At 34.9% G+C, this 17,560-nt stretch overlaps 2 protein-coding genes across 7 annotated transcripts; one reads left to right on the top strand and one right to left on the bottom strand.

Annotated features, from left to right (window-relative positions):
• The first annotated feature begins 1,767 nt into the window (after positions 1-1,767).
• LOC117929037 (transcription factor GAMYB-like) lies at positions 1,768-9,952 on the top strand. 6 transcript variants are annotated; one of them, XM_034849229.1, is made up of 5 exons: positions 1,768-2,050; positions 2,330-2,470; positions 3,331-3,701; positions 7,313-8,321; positions 8,782-9,952. In XM_034849229.1, the coding sequence occupies exons 3-5, from the start codon at positions 3,339-3,341 to the stop codon at positions 9,087-9,089; spliced, it is 1,680 nt and encodes a 559-aa protein (XP_034705120.1). In that variant the 5' UTR covers positions 1,768-2,050; positions 2,330-2,470; positions 3,331-3,338; the 3' UTR covers positions 9,090-9,952. The 6 variants fall into 6 exon arrangements, with proteins under 6 accessions (XP_034705120.1, XP_034705119.1, XP_034705116.1 ...); XM_034849228.1 differs by having other exon boundaries at positions 1,768-2,057; XM_034849225.1 differs by having other exon boundaries at positions 1,768-2,470.
• A 1,117-nt stretch (positions 9,953-11,069) lies between these two features.
• LOC117928284 (probable serine/threonine-protein kinase PIX13) lies at positions 11,070-16,269 on the bottom strand. Its single transcript, XM_034848190.1, has 9 exons — positions 16,119-16,269; positions 15,691-15,833; positions 15,209-15,306; positions 13,971-14,134; positions 13,118-13,780; positions 12,830-12,978; positions 12,378-12,599; positions 11,950-12,099; positions 11,070-11,643 (listed from the first exon to the last, which is right to left on the bottom strand). The coding sequence occupies exons 1-9, from the start codon at positions 16,267-16,269 to the stop codon at positions 11,272-11,274; spliced, it is 2,112 nt and encodes a 703-aa protein (XP_034704081.1). The 3' UTR covers positions 11,070-11,271.
• Positions 16,270-17,560: the final 1,291 nt, after the last annotated feature.

Raw genomic sequence — 17,560 nt, 5'->3', positions numbered from 1 at the left:
GTGATGAAATTAAGAGTGCGTTTGATACTAAATTTAGACAACATTTTTATACTTTTGAACACTTGAATTATAAAAATTTTCAAATGTTAAAAAAATTTAAAATACTTTATAAAATTACTAACAAACAGACTCTAAATAAATTAAAAAAGATAAAACTTGTGTATACCATATGAATAGACAATTAAGGAAGAAAACTCGGGGATGATAATCACTTGACTATTTATGATTAGATATAAAGCACAATTGTATTCAAATATGGAATCAACGAATTTTATTAATTTTGCTTTATACCTCTCAATCATCATGTTTAAGGGCTTACTAATATGATAACATGAATAACGGAGGATGATTGACTAATAATGAACTTTATGATAACATGAACGAGGGAGGATGATTGACTAATAATGAACTTTAGTAAGTTTAGAAAAATGGATGTCAATTATTTAACAACACTCCTAAAAGAAAGAAGAACTATTTTATTACCCATTACTAAAAACAAATGAAAGTGTGGTTATAATTGGAGTGTCATAGAAAGTGTGAAATTATGAAATCTAAAAGAAGATTAGAACATATGGGGGTGGGGATGTGTTGAAAGCAACAACTACAACACAATCCCATAAAAGGAGGTCATGTTGAAGTGGTGGGCCCCACAGGAGTCCTCCCTTTGGGTGTAATCCTAATCTCACAAGGAGTTTCCCTTTCACTTTCGCTTTCGTGAATGAAGGGTCTCTCCCACCCCCTTTTTCAACCTTGACTTTGATTCATTCATATTCCATTTTATCATTTTTTTATTAGATATCATGTCACATAAGTACAAAAGAAGACATTTATTATTATTATTATTATAACTATTATAATATTATATAATAATATATAGTATTTATCCAATGGGAGGGTGGAGTCATTATTTTTGAAAAATTAGAATCATTAAGAAAAAAAATAATAAAATAATATTTCTATTTTTATAATCCAACAACTTTCATGATCAAACCTTTATAAATTCTCTTCATTGTGACTTAAATCTCGAAGTGTTGACCGTACTACAATAATTAGTCTCCAATAAATTCAGGATATCATTAATAATAGAATTCGAATCCAAAATTATGTTCAAATACTATACTTTATAATGTTTATATTGATTAATTGACTATTTGGGTAAAATAATAAAATTACATTTTATTTATTTATTTATCTATTCGATTTATATTGATTGTATTTTTTTATAGTTAAATAAATTATTTATCTAAATCCTAATCAAAATAAAATGATTTTGTTTTGGGTATGAAAAGATAGAAAAAATTATAGTTGGTCAATATTTTTAAATTCATTAAATAAATTTTATTACAAGGAAAATATTTTAATAATAATAATAATAATAATAATAAATATAAGGGTTTTAAAGTAATTAGTGAGGAGAATAAAAAGTGGAGTAAAATCCATGACTTTTGTCAGTTTTTTTTCTTTAAAATTTAAGGGATACTTTTGTATATATATTTTTTTTTGAGAAAAAAAAGTATGAGAATGATATAGTATTGCGAAAAAAAGGGTGAGAGTATCGGGGGAGAAGAGAGGAGAGAGAGAGAGAGAGAGAGAGAGAGAGAAGAGGAGAATAGAGAGGAGGGGGAGGTTTGATCGAGTCATTTGAGAAATCTAGAAAGTGGGGGGAGAGGGGGTGGGGGTGGGGGGAGAGATGGAAATGAATGATCACGGCGCGAGGCATTATGCAGGGGCACAAAGTGAGGACAAAGCTCTCTTATAAGCTCCAAACCTTATACTTTCTCCTCTCTTCTCTCTCCTCTTTTCCCTCTTCTCTCGCCATTTCCTCACCACTCTCTCTCTCTCTCTCTCTCTCTCTCATATCTTTCCTTCGTCTCCCCATTTTTCTCTCTTTGGATCTCACCTCTTCAGCTCTCAATTAAGGGTTTGCTCTTTTATTCTCTCTATCTCTCTCGCGTCTTCCTCATTTCTGTTTCTCATCATTTGGATCTGCCCAAAAGGCTTCGTCCTTTCTTTCTGGATTTCCTCTGCGGAGCGGTCTGGGAGAACTAGGGTTTGGAGTTTCGTTTCACTTCCTTTGAATTCTGTTCTATTTTTCACTCGTCTTTTTCTTTTTTCCTTTTTTTTTTGTTTGCGTTTTTTGTTTTTGTTTTTTGTTTTTTGTTTTTTGTTTTTTTTTTTGTGATTCTAATCTGGATTTATTGAATGTTGTTTCATCTGGTTTCTGCTAGGGTTTCGTGCTGTTTTTCGATCTTAGTGGTGATGGATTCGTTTTGATTCCATAATTTGACTCTGTTTTCTCTCTCTCTCTCTCTTTTCTCTCTCCCTCCAGGTCTCCCATTTTTTTTCCGTGTTTTGAGCTCATCGCAGTTCGTTTCAGGCGCTGTGTCTGAGTTTTTTCTTGTGGATCGCTGACTGGTGTTCGGGGTTCGGTGTTTTGATTTGGCTTCTGCAGCGTCTTTTTGTGATTCAGGTAATCCCTTGTCTTGTCCTGTCCTGAACTGGGTATTGCTTTCATTTTGATCTTTGCAGTTGTTGATTCTGTAATGCTATGATTTGCATTCTCATGTTTATTGTAAACTTTTTGGCTCGTGGGTAGTAAGAAGTCTTAATTGCTGATGATTATTATGTTTTGGCTTTATCTTTTGTGCGATGGGACTATTTTATATTCAAATTGTGTGGGAAATTCATCTATTTATTTGCTTCCAAACAAGGTAAAAAGGTTTGATTCAAAAGAGATGAATGCCATTTTTTTTTTTTTACTTTTTTGGGTTAGAAGGAAATCTACAGTGTTTTTTTTCGGAGGTCATAATTCCTCCATGGTTTGTGAATTTAAACCTCACTGAATTTGTTACTTTTTGTGGTCCATTTCCAAGTCTTTATTTGTTGGTTTGCTTTTATGATCCCCAATTTAATTTTCTTTCTATTTATAGCTTTAATAATTTCTAATTGGTTATGGGTTTTGTTTGGATTTAAGTTATGAAGCCATTTAGATAATGGTATTGGCAGTGTACTTTTAGCTTCATGCCATTATTTGCGCTGCAAAGGTAGTTTATGGATGTGTGTGTGTGTGTGGGGGGGGGGGGGGGAAGGAAGTGTGAGTATCTGAAAGTGGAGTGTGAATGTTGGTGGCCTTTTCACTGCAAAAGTTGTTTATGGATTTATGGTAGAGAGTGCAAGTATTGGAAAGTGAAGTGCAAATGTTGCTGGACTTATATTTGTCGGTTCTGTTTGTTGTGTTTAATTTTGTTTCTTATTCCTTTAGTAGCCGGGGTGTTGGCCTTTTGGTTGAATGGTCATCAGCTATTAGTGGGATTTGGTGTGTGATTGCAGTTAAAGAGATGAGTCACTTGACAAATGAGAGCGAAGATGGAATGCTCTCAAAGGACCAAACAGGGTCCCCATTGATTGATGAAGGCAACAGCAGCGGAAGTGCAGGTGGGGGAATTGTTCTGAAGAAAGGACCATGGACGTCTTCGGAAGACGCAATCTTGGTGGAATATGTGAAGAAACATGGTGAAGGAAACTGGAATGCAGTTCAGAAGCATTCTGGCCTTTTTCGGTGTGGGAAAAGTTGCCGTTTAAGGTGGGCTAATCACCTTAGACCAAATCTGAAAAAGGGAGCATTCACTGCAGAAGAAGAAAGGCTGATAATTGAACTTCATGCGAAGATGGGCAACAAGTGGGCACGGATGGCTGCACATGTAAGTATATAATCCACTTCCTTTGAGTATTATGTTGTTATACTCTTTTTCCTTTCATTATTTTTTATTTTATGTGAATAGTTGTATAAACAAATATGAAACATGCCATCTGGAATTTCAGTCTTAGTTTTTTGTTTGTGATTAAAAAAAGAAAAAAAAGTAAATATGCATGAGAACAATTATACTGTTGTGGGATTAATTTTCTATATGGCTTTGTCATCATATGCACTAGTTAACGAAATAAAAAATGACATGTTGTTGGAGTTGGATCACTTTAGTGGGAGCCTGACCTTGTCATGGCTGTTCCAGCATGTGCATATAAGAATGTTAGTTGTCGGGGTTTGAAAGTTTCTATTTCACTCATTTAGGTTTAGACATTTCCCTCTCTCCCCATTCTTTTGCTGAAGTAAATTATACCATGGTGGGATTAATTTTCTATGTGGATTTGTCATCATGTGCACCCGTTAACAAATTACGAAAGGAACTTCGACATGCTGTCGGACTTGGATCACTTTGGTGGGAACACGACCTTTGTCATGGTTGTACGTGACCTTTGACAAGGTTGTACACGACCTTTGTCATGGTTGTTCTAGCATGTGTCTTCCAATAAGTAATAACCCTTTGCTATTATAAGTATGTTACTCGTTGGAGTTTGGAAGTTTTTATTTCACTCATTAAGGTTTAGATATTTGCCTTTCTCTCTTTTGTTTGCTAAAGTAAGTCGACTTTAGATAAGTGCTTTTGGTTTGATGCAGGAATTTTTTTATTTATTTTTCCATTCCTGTAGATTAGTTTGCAGGTATAAGTTACTAGTATATTTCTGAATTTTTTTCAAGGTCTATTTCAGTGTCACAGAAGACATTACCATTCTTTGCAATATAAAGTCCTGATTTTAAGAATCCATATTTGATCATGTTTTGATAATGGCGCCACTTTTGTACGTCAACTTTCCTCTCTTCTTCCCAAACCTAACCAACCAACATACTATACCTACCCCTTAAACCTAGATAGATATTTGAGAAGTTTATAGAAACCCTTACAACTGATGCTTAATAATTATTGAGTGTACTTTCCTTAGATGAGGTAGTAACTTATTTGATTCAGAATTATTGAAAAGCCATAAGGGGCAAGAATAATTTGTATGTATACAATGTTTTAAAAGGTTAAAGGTGGTATTGAGGCATTTTGCCTAAATGAGGCAAAGTATAAGGCATAAGCCTCAACTTAATAAATAAAAAATAAAAATAAAAGAAAAAAATCTCAGAAATTAGAGAAATACTAATGGAATCATATGAAAATTAAATAATAAGAAAACCATACAGTTCATAATAAGCAAATTAATTGTATGTCATTTTCATCAGTTTATAATTTAGTTCCTCTTTGTCTGTTCTCATGGCTTTATTAAATAATCGTCAAAACCACCTTCATTATCACTAGTAGGATCTCATGAATCATAATTATATCCAATTGCTTTATTATCCTCTCCGTCAATGTTAATATCAATCAATGATTTTTTTTCTTTATATTACAATAATAAGATAATGATTATCTATAAGTTCAGCCATTACGGTCATAGTTGTTAATTGGTAAAACGTATCATGTATCATTTTTCTATTTTTTTTTTTGTATTGTGTGTTGTATTGTTGCTTTTTTATTTAGTGAAAAATTAAATGGAAAAATTATGCATGCATTTACATGTATGTTGAAAGCACGAAACATAGAATAATCTAACCAATTTTGTCAAAGATATTAAGATCTTAAGATTTTAAATCGTATGATACCATATGAAAACATTGAATGCTAGAGCTTTGAAAATTTCAATTTAACAAAATATAAGTTTAATGTAGTTCATTACAAAATTCACAAAATAAACTTTTAAAATTTTTAGACATAAATTTTAGTTCCAAATTTTACCAAGCATATGTACTTACATGTGTTATTGATATATGTGTGTGTGTGTGTGTGTGTGTAAATTCACAAAATAAACTTTTAAAATTTTTAGACATAATTTTTAGTTCCAAATTTTACCAAGCATGTGCACTTACATGTGTTATTGATATGTGTGTGTGTGTGTTTATGCCATCCCCAAAGTTCCAACTTTTTATATATTAAATAAAAGTTTTCATTCATCAATTACCATCATTTTCAATGTCAAAATTCTAATGGAAAATTTCCAATACTCAATATAAGAATAAATTTACTTAACTTCCAACATGATTTTTGGCAGCAAGAATGTAGATTTTCATATAAGAATTTTACCTCTCTCTTTTATGATCCATTTCTAACATTACTGTACACTTTAAATGATTAATATAATAATTCTTTTAAGAAAAAAAATATAATTTGATTTTTTTTTAAATCATGAAAATAGTTAAAAGTGTATGTATGGGTTTATTAGTATATTTAATATCTTATCGTGTATCATAATATTTGCTTAAGATATTGTACTGATTGCAATATATGTTGAGTTTCATAAAAAAATGTAACATATCATATGTCATAAGTTTTTATCATCTATGACTAAGTGACCAATAATTCCTTTATATCTTCTGCCCAACCTCATTAAAACCAATGAATATTGAGGTTTGGACCTCTTATAAAATGTATACCAAAAGCCCATTAAGGTCCTAAAACCTTCAAAACCTTTTAAATATTGAGGTTTAAGCCTCAATTACCTTGAGGCTATAATCTCAAGGCTATAAGCTTCAACAGGGTGAGGCTTAAGTCTTGATTACCCTATATTAAGGCTGTAGCCTCAATTGTAATTTCCATAGCTTGCCTTGAGGTGAGCCTCAATAGCCGTCTAAAACGCTGTATAGCCTCAACAAGGTGAGGGTTAACTATACATACATACATGCATACATACATACATGCATATCTGTTTATGGTATAATGGATTAAGGGATCAAACTGCAGTCTATGTATCTCACTCGACCTTAGTAAATTCAGAGGAAATTAATTACTGTCACAAAGTATGTTTCATGACTGGAGAAAGAGTGAAAACAATGTATTTCCCCTGGATTTTGTCCTTGTGTTTTTTTTTCCTACTATATGTATATATTAGAACTGCAGTCTTTAAATAGACCTTAGTAAATTGAGAAGAAAATATTTACTCTCTCAAAGTATGCTTGATGACTGATAGAAGCAGTGACAAATAGTGTATGGATTGGATCTTAGCCTTTCCAATTTAGGATATCATCTGGGAGTTAGGGATCTAATTAATTCATTATTTTTTTCTTTTTTCTTTTTTCTTTTTTTTTATATGAAGAATTAAAGAAATAAAAAGGAAGGGACTAATTCAAATTCATTTAATGTTAATGTTTGGATAGAAGTAAATTCCGATCTGTTGACAGTGTAGAAGTTTCATTAATAACTTTTGGTATTAATTTATCAGGTTTTGAGCACGTATTCTGTGTATACTAATGGATTTGTTACCATCATTGAATGTTTAGTTTCCTTCAGTACTTAAAGATTGCTATATTTGATTATGTAATTTTGGGATATCAACGAAGATATCATTGTAATTATGACTCATCTCTTGGATATATGATTAGTCCTACTCATGAGTTCTGCCATCTTTTAATCTAATATGGTGTCTTTTGTCTTTTTAGTTACCTGGACGAACTGATAATGAGATAAAGAACTACTGGAACACCCGAATTAAGAGAAGGCAACGAGCTGGTTTACCACTTTATCCTCCTGAAGTGTGTTTTCAAGCATTGCAGGAGAGTCAACAAATCCAGAATACTGGTGGAATTAATGGTGGGGATAAAGTGCACCATGATCTCTTGCAAACTAACAGTTATGAGATACCAGATGTCATCTTGGATGGTTTTAAGGCTAACCAGGATGCCTTTCCCTATGTCCCTGATTTTCCTAATCTTTCTACCAGTAGCATGCTAATGAAAGGGTTTGGTTCTTCTCAATATTGTGGTTTCATGGCTCCAACAATGCATCGCCAGAAGCGTGTTCGAGAATCACCAGCCTTATTTCCTGGCTATAATGAAAGAAATGGAATCCCCCTGTTTGACCAGATTCAGGATGATACTGGTGATAAAATTGCTCAGTCCTTTGGGTTGCCTTATCCATTTGATCCTGACCCTACCAACAAGGACCCATTGCCTTTTGCTGGCATGCAGGGTAGCCATGCCCTTTTAAATGGCAACTTCTCTGCTTCTAAGCCCATTTCTGGGCCTGTGAAGTTGGAGCTCCCTTCACTCCAATATCTAGAAACCGATTTAGGTGGCTGGGGCACATCTTCTTCACCGCCACCTTTACTTGAGTCTGTTGATGCTTTTATTCAGTCTCCACCATCTGGGACAGTCCAGTTAGAATGCCTTTCACCACGTAATAGTGGCCTGCTGGATGCTTTGCTCCATGAGGCAAAGACGATAAGCAGTGGGAAGAATCATTTGTCAGACAAGAGTGCAAATTCCTCTACTGTTACTCCTGGTGATTTAGCAGATAGTTGCCTGAATATGTGTGAGACAGAATGGGAAGACTATGGTGATCCTATTTCTCCTTTGGGTCATTCTACAACTTCAATCTTCAGTGAGTGTACGCCAATCAGTGCCAGTGGAAGTTCATTGGATGAGCACCCCCCTTCTGAGACCTTTCCTGGTGAGCCTATTCTTTCCTTTAGTACTGAAGCATGATATGATGTTTACAATTAATATCAATTGGAGCAACTTGAATGAAAATTTTGAATTATTATTGAGATTATGAAATTTATTAACTTCATCAAACAATTGAAATATGTGCTTATCTGTTGTGATTTGATAATTCCCAAGTCATTCATGAATATCCTGTAGTTCACTAATGATTTACCATTTGTTTTAGAATTTCCAAGTTCTTCCTATTAATTATAGTTTGATAACATGTCTGGTATTGAATGCAAATATGTATTGCTTGGCTGACTCATATGTCTGCCTTTTGGTTTACTCTCAAGTTTTCTCAGTTCTTCCAGCTAGCATGTGAGTTCACATATTGCCTCAAAGGTGGAAGGATCTTGCACGTAAACTTTATAATTTTGCTTGTTGTTCAAGTTTCTAAAGTTTTACTTGATTTGTTTTTTTTGCAGGATGCAGTGTTAAGGCGGAACCAGTTGACCAAGTTTGGACTCCAGATGGAGAAAAAGAAACATCGACCCAGTTGGATTTTTCCAGGCCTGATGTTTTACTTGGCTCAAATTGGATTGACCAGAGTACTGGCGGTCCCAAGGACCAAGCCATGATGAATGATGCTGTAGCGTCGCTTTTTAGTGATGATTTCGGCAACAACTACAAGAACATGGCTTCTGGAACTCCTACATCAAATCAAGGTTGGGGGCTTGGTTGTTGTGCATGGAATAACTTGCCTCCTGTCTGTCAAATGTCTGAACTTCCTTGAACCAATGCCCAACTGTATGAGTTTCTTTCAATTCCACTCATCAACTGTATGAACTTCCTTGAAACTTCTATCCCCTTAAATCATGTTGAAGACTTGTTTAATTTGGGATCTAGGGCTCTACCTTTTGGACTCTTAGAAGTTCTGATGGGTTGAGGTTGATGGTACGATGTGTATGAGTCGATGTTATTTTGTTTGCTATACTGTCTATGCCTTTTGGTGTCCTTGCATTTCAAACTAGTGTAATGCCAGTATTGGGACATGGAACTCTGTGCCAGTATGCTGATGCATGCAGACTTTTGTTATAATTGTAGAATAAATTTGCATTTCTGATGTTGAACAATTATAGTCGTAAAATCATTTTCGGTTATTTTCTGGGTTTGATTCAATTACCTTTATTTGCTTACATTTTCTTCTTTATCTTTATATTCAATCGACAAAATCTTGTAGGATGCATGATTAGTTAATTTGCTTTCACATTCAGGAAATAGTTTGTTGCTAGAGATTCTTTTGCGAGCACTTTCACTTGATATCATCATGGTGTGCTGCATGTTTTACTTGAATTCTTTTCCTTGTTTGTGAATCGCCATGAGAAAACTGTTACAGGAATTGTTAGGAAGTCCTGTGTCCTCTTTAGGCCTTTCTATCAAATATTTCAGGGCCATTGGGAAGCATAAGAATAGTGCTGCTGCATACAACATTGCTGAAACAGGACTATGCTTGAAGACCTGACCAGTTGATGGGGAGTGACTGAACCGCATAGTCGAGTCGAGTCCCCCATTATGTTAGCATTGCTTTTTGATAAAAATACTGGTTGTATTGACAATGAAAAGTGTTATTCTAATCAAAATCAAGCTGAAGTTAACAGCATTGAGCAGGTATGAGGGTTAAAAGAAACATATGATCCTCCTGATTTTGATCAATCTCAAAAACGTTTACAATTTCATAGTCTGGGGACATTTAAATGATCCCTCAATTGGCTGATGACTGCTGAAGACAAATAGTATCAATGAAAGATGTTCTTATGAGATGATTGTATGTGGAGGTCGGATGATATGCATTTGGTTCCAAAACTGGCATAGGGATTAAATTGTACAAGATCCCATCTCAATACTTTCTTCAGATGTTCAATTCAAGTTATCCAGAAACAAGATAGGTTCAGAAAAGGCCTACTTCCTGTAGTTTGGAAAGGTTCAGAATTGGCCCATTTCCTGAAGTTCCAAGAGGTTTTAGAGACCCTCCTTGAAACCTTCTGGATCCTCAATGGCTTTCAAAAACAATCAAGGAAATGCCAAGAATTTGAAGCCATGCTCATGAGCCACTTGCTTCCTCAAATCAACCCAGTCTCCCTCTTAACCATCATTATATCATACAATGTTCTGAGTGTATTGTGCAATATTCAGGACTGTACATAATAGTATTCATTTTTATGGGCTAGGTTATCTTCAGCTGTATCTGGTTCTGGTGCATCATGCCAACACTCCATTCCAAGAACCCTGTGAATAAATAGTGTTTGGATTTCAAGTTTGTATGAAGGTGAAAACATGAATCTTAGAATGTAGGAGGTAGATGAGAGTTCTTGGTGCCTTTGATTCCTTTATTTCATAAAGTCTTTGGCAAGGAATGGGGCTTATTGGAACCAAAACAGTCAATTTGGACATTGGTGAGTGCAAGTGCTTGTGTTGCAAATACATACAAGTTAAAATCATCAGAAACCACCAATTTAGAGAAGCTTTGAACAAAGACTCGGTTGGGCTCAAATGGAGATTTCGACATATCAAGAAGAGAATAAATCATGATCAAATCATGCAATTAAGGAGAGGGAGTGCATTCAATCTTAACGCCTACAAAAACAAAGAAATTTAGAACGAGAAGAAGGAAAAAAAAGAACAGTACTTTGCACCAGAAAGCATGGAAACAACCTGGAAAACATATCTTCTAAACAATGAAATCAAAAAGCATAACAGCAATAGCATACCTCAGTTACCAAATTCCTTATGAAATGCTCCTCTATTTGATACCTTGGAGAAGACATTATTGACAGCAATTACAGAGAACATGTTCTTTAAACTAATTATTAGAAGTTAGAGAAACTTATGTATCCTATATAATCTGCCAGGAAGGGGAGATAAAATGTATAATTAGCAACCATTATCTGTCACAGAACCTGAATTTAGAGATCAAACTAATTGACCATGTCCTTATAACGTAATCCAACTCCATCATGTGATATTTCTTTCTTCTTTTTACTGCTAGTAGCCAAAGAGGATCGTCCAGAACTTGTTGATGTGCTTGATCTTCTTGAAGAACTGGCATTTGTCCATGATGATAGATGACTGGTATTTGTCCAAGTTGGTGAAAGAGATCCACTCATCTGAATTGTGCTACTGAGCCTTGTAGTTTCTGAACTAAAGCTTTCTTTTTCAGTTGCTCTACATTCACCTTGTGATTCAGGGGACTCTGGATGATTACTAACTGAATCTGATAGTCCAGGGGAGAAGCCTTTGATGCTATAACATGTGTTGCCGCCCATTATATAACATAGAGCATCAACCACCTGCGGTGATACAAAATGAAGAGCAGGTGATTAGTGAGTTCCCTCAGTTTTTCTTGGTACTGGATTTGCTATATGTTTATCTATAATATTAGATTAGTGAGAAATAGGAGGAAAAGGTGAAAAAGCTTTAATAAGATTCCTAGTTTCCTTTCTCTTTGTAATCAAAATGAACAACAGGGATTTGTTTGTGCATTCTTTTTTTTTTTTTTTTTTCCCCTTAAAACATCCACTTTCTCATCAAAATTAAGCTAATGCAGGTGAAAGAACAAGCATAGAGTGGATAGACTTATCCTAGGCTACACATACATTTTCCATAGGTAATCGCTTATGAGGATCCTTGCTAAGACATTTTTCTGCCACGCGAACCATCCATAAGAGTTGGTGGACATCATGGGAATCCACAATCCTCTTGTCAATTAAATCTGGGTAGTTCCCTTCTTTCATTAGTGGCCTTGCCTACAAAAGAAGTGGGAAAAAACTGCATAAGCCTCTTGAAAATTAGTAGGAAATATGAGGTAAATTAGCTATGAAAGCTCCCTTCTTTATCTAGATGTTACTTAATGGTATGCTTCAGCAACTTTAGTTATATGAATGGGCTTTATAAAACATATGACTAACTTTCAACTTCTCATCTACTTGAATTTTATTATGCTTGAGCAATGGTCTTTTCTGCAGTATGGAATTTGGTACCAGGAATTTGATAATAAGTAATAAACATGTCACATGGTTGTTACCCATTCTACTAGGCTTTTCCCTTTTAGTTCCTTGTCTGTCATCTCCAGCCCAGTGATCAGCTGTAGCAGCACCACCCCGAAGGAATAAACATCAGTCCTTTTCGATGCTTTCCCACTTTCTGCATATTCTGGTGCAACGTATCCCAGTGTCCCAACAACTCTCGTCTCTGAGGAATGATCTGAGTCTTCTTGTTGGGTTCTTGCAAGACCAAAATCTCCTAGCTGATACATTAATTGAAGTAATGATAATTAGACTTGTTTTGTGATTAGTTTTTTTTTCAATATAAATGATATGAAGGCTCAATGATGTAAGCTTAAGTACTAGGTTGATCATAGGGCAGCATCCAGGATGAGCCAATGGATCAAACCAGTTGACCTAATTTGAACCATTCTGGCCATTGAAATGGATCAATGTGCTGTTGGTTCTGTAGCATATATATTCGGATTCTTACCAGTGCTTCGTAATCATGGTTTACGAGAATGTTGTTTGGTCTCATGTCTCTGTGAATGATGTTGTTTTTGTGCAGATATTCTAAACCTTTGGCAGTTCCCAGAGCTATTTTGATCCTCTTTTTCCAACCGAGTGGACTGCAGCTATGCTCTGTGTCATTTCAGCAAAATCCCCTCTTAGGATAGGCTTCAGTTCTCTATAATTGTCAGTAAAATAGAACAAAACGTCTTGAATGTGATGCAAAAGGAGTATAAATTAAACTAGTCTTCTGTGTTTGGTTTGTTCTTACTTGACAGATGTTGGTCCAATGAACCATTGCAGACAAACTCATAAACAAGCAGCCTATGATTTCCTTCCGAACATGATCCCAATAGCATTACCACATTCTCATGTCTGGCCTTGCTGAGTACAGTTACTTCAGATTTGAATTCCTTCTCTCCTTGAAAGCTTGCAGGTTTGTGTTGCTTAACAGCAATCTTCAGCCCATTCTTCAGCTGTCCTCTGTGGACACGACCAAATCCACCTTCTGATAGGAAGTTCTCTCGGTCAAATCCCTCTGTGGCTGCTTGCAGCTCTGCATAAGTGAAGTCCTTTTTCCATCCAATCTTCGGTCTTCTGTTTTCGCAAACTGTACAACTGGAGTTTCTAAATATCTCTTCTGGTTGGAACTCACTCATCTGATCTGATGCGGATTGCTCTTCTGCTGTTTCTTGTTCTGTATTTGTAGTGGCTTCTTCTGCTTGGTAACCCAAGGGGGAATATCTTGTCTCGTTGAAGCTAGAACTTGAGGATTCAGTGTTTGCAAGGCTAGAACTGGATACGCTACTTTGCAGAATGAGCTGTTCACTCGATGAGGATTTAGAAAATGTAGATTTTCTTGAGTTATTCCATGGGGGTTCTCCACCGCCATCACCGCCTGGTACTTCACTCATTCTGGTTTTTCCAGAAATTGCTTGAAAATGAGGGGGAAAAAAGGATGTGAGCTACATCATGAAAGCAAATTTTAAAGAGAGTTTCTTAAGAAACTTATATATTTTTCATCCTTTTCTGTTTTCGATAGAAAAGGGTATTCTAACTGTTTTCAATCTAGAACTGTTTGGTTATTCGAATGTAGTATATTTTTCATATTGGTAATTGCTTACTCTTGCAAGAAAGTAGTTCCTCAAGGCTTCCATGCATCATTTCTCCATATGATACAAAGGTTGTTACTGGCCCTCTTAGCTCTTCAATGGTGTTGTCACGTTTCATCCTCGATATTCCACATGAGAGTTTGTCCATGAAGTACTTCTTGTCTTTCTTCATCTGCCTGTAACAAACAACAAATCCTTCCATACATGAATCTTTGGCTGCTTTGGGACCCCACAAGTATGAAGTATGAACATGTCACATGACTAAATTTGAAATATTTGTTATGTGGTAGTCTTGGTTAGGATCCTTCAGAAATGTTCAACAGAAAGTGTTTCGGATTTTGGGTGGATATATTCTTTCTTTTAAACCAAAGTTGATTACTTGAACATAAAAAGAATAGGCATCTTTTTCAGTAGTATACAATATGATTTCTTATGTATATGTTGTTATACTTGTTTATGTTTTTCGTTGTATAGAATTAGACAAAGCACTTTTCATTAAGGCTTTTTTTGTATAGGACACTTAATTCAGTGGCAGATACTTGCCAAAATGATTAATGTGCCACACCAGTTTGAATGCTTACAAAAGGGTGAGGATAAAAGGCTAAATGACTAGCTTTCTCTTAGGAAGAAGGGAAAAAAGGAAAGAAAAGAAAAAGATGAATACTTGTGTTCAGTATATATGAACTTTAGATATATCTATATATATATATCCCTGCTTGAGAATATGACTCATGAACCTGGATGCCCAATGTCCAATGCTTGTGTTCGTGTTTTAAGGGTCTAGGATTAGGATTAAGATTTGGTAAGACGGCTAATTCTATTACAGAAACAGGTGGGCTTAACTCTGCCAAACACTTTTTATTCTTTATGTGATTAGGATACATTAATAGTGATTAGATCCACAAGAATATGATCATAGTTTGGTCAGTCCAGAGGACCAGACTATTTCAAATTTGAGTTTACATGTTAATGCTAGATTGAAAGCCATTTTTCAACTGATTCAAACTGAAACATGAGAGGGATTATCATCTAAAAGTAGTAGGAAACCTTCCCTCTCAACCCATAAACAGTCCCTCGTGTAAATGCTAAAACAGGATGCATGTAGAATGATAGAAGTGAAGGCTTTGTCAACTCTAAAGCATGATATATGTATTGGAATAGCTCTTGAAGTTTGTAAGGTTCTGTGAATTATCAGAAACTATTGTGCAGGGAAATACAGGTACATTCCATTCTTCATCCTTACAACTAACCTGTCAAGTACCACCCATGTAGCCTCGGCACTTTTCACAGCTTTGAGAGCTACTGCTTTTGGGGAAGCTCCTGCAAGCACACGTATGTGGAACCCGATCTGTAAAATTTTCATGCAAAAAAGTTATTCAATTAGCCATTTCATTGACTGAATATGAAAAGGTACACTTCTTTCTCAACAATTCTGCTATATATTTTGAAATTCATCTCTTTCATGTCCAAAGTCAACATTATGAATGATTTCACTATGGTTGTTTGGATGATCCGGAACCTGCTGCATCAGTTCAGTTCAGTTTCAGTTTCAAAAATAGTTCAAAATTGGCCTAATATTTTGGAAAATTTCCATAGGGATAGGAATTAAGACAAATATCGACTAAATACTAGAAAATTATAGCCATTAGTATTGGAGAAGTTAGAGCTAAAATCAGTAAAACATTGAAGTATGAGGTGAGGATTCTTGACTTTGAGGGTTTTAGAAACTGACCTTTTCCATTTCATAGTGCTTACGGATTTGCAAAATCTCAGCATTGTTCAAATACTCTTCCTTTTTCTTGGCAATTTCTTCCTGGAGGACTTTCTGGTTCACTCGAACTATTGATCTAGAATCCACCTTCACCCTATATCCCACTGAAAACAAAGGAAAATTGGAAAAAGAAAAGGGGAGGATCGCCGCAATTGTGAAGTGGGGATTGAAGTAAAAAAAGAAAAAGAAAAAAAAAAGAAAAAGGGAAATCAATCAGAAAGCACATCATTCATCGATCTATAAACCTGCACAATTTCCCTTTTGGTATATATCATTTTCCTGGTGCTATGTTTAATATTTCTTTCTTCTTGGATTTTTCTTCTGTACTCAAAAGAAAAAAAGGCATGAATTCTTACGTATTTTCCTACCTCCCATGAAAGAAAACGTACAAGGATTATTAACCTGGTGAAGAACTCCGAGGAGTGTAAGGTCATCTCCAGGCTTAAGTGTTAAGTCATGGAGAATCCCAAGGATTGCTCTTGAACTAACATCCCTGGATGCATCCTGGACCACCACCACTTTCTGGGCATCTCTCGACATGATTTATCTGGTTGAAACTTTGTAACTAGGACTGAAAGTAAGCACGGTTATAGATTTCTATACAATCAGTTTTCTCGGTTTCTTCCTTTGATAATGCCTTTAATATTCTTAAAAATATGTATAAATGTAGCTATATTTTGAGAAAAAACACAGGAAAAACACGCCATTGAGGTTCTGGTTATGGTCTGGTTATAACGAATTCATTGAGTATGATTTTCTGATACCATGAAAGGAGAACTCCACTCAGAAGGATGTACGTAATGGATGAAAAAAAAAAAGTCAGAAAATGATGGAAAAAAATCATAAGAACTCGACTATCAGGAACTCTTCATTTTATTAGATTCTACTTCTAACAACATTGGGGTGGAAAGGGTGGTGGTGAATCTAGGCATCTTTAGTGTTAGTTCAAGAGCATATTCTGAGATGCGAGCCTCAGGTCTCTCAAGTTTTTTATGCTGTTGGGGAGGATCTCTTATTGTTTATGATTGGAATTGTTAATCCCTATGCTTAATTCAATACATTGTAGCATCGTGGAATCAAAATAAGCCATTGGATTACAAGGAACTGATCTTGGCAGCTCAATATATTCAATAAAGAAACCTGCAAGTTCCTTTTCTGTGTTGAATATTGCATTATGGTGCCCAAAAGGCATGGCCAAGTACATTGTTTTGTTTTGTCTGCAGATTAGGCTGAGGAACCAATGTTTTGAGAAGTTTGTCATTGTGGGTAAGTGGGTTTTCCTTTTTTTATTGCTTCCTTGCTTGGTTTCTTTGTGATAACTGATAGCTACTTTGTTCACCATGGTTGGACATGACAATGAGCTTTGGAGTCCAGCCTGGTTTGGGCTGTTTATAATGAGTTTGATTTGGTGGTTTGTCTCTGTTCTTTACCAAGTGTTTTGTTGTGTTAAAAGACCTGAAACAGTGACATAATTATTATGTAAATATAGGGTTCAAGGTCCTGAAATTCTTGGGTTTAAGTACTATGTTGAAACCTATATTTGGTCGTCCTAATATATAAAATTAAATTTAAAAATTAATTTAATTTAATTTTTATTTTTCTATTTTTAATATTATAATAATAAAAAAATATATTTTTCAAAAAAAATAAATCATAAAAATTATAATATTTTAATTATTTATAAAATATATTTATTTTAATATAATTAAAAAATTATAAAAATAATTTTTTTTTTTTTAAAATAGACAGGCATGAGAATTTCCCATACCCGTTCCACCTCATTCTATCTCATTTAATTTTTTAATAGGACATAAATGAAAATTATTTTGAA

Source organism: Vitis riparia, chromosome 13, assembly GCF_004353265.1.
Source record: "Vitis riparia cultivar Riparia Gloire de Montpellier isolate 1030 chromosome 13, EGFV_Vit.rip_1.0, whole genome shotgun sequence".
Lineage (NCBI taxonomy): Eukaryota > Viridiplantae > Streptophyta > Magnoliopsida > Vitales > Vitaceae > Vitis > Vitis riparia.
The sequence above is the reverse complement of the archived record's forward strand: the minus strand, read 5'-3'. Positions and strand labels throughout refer to the sequence as shown.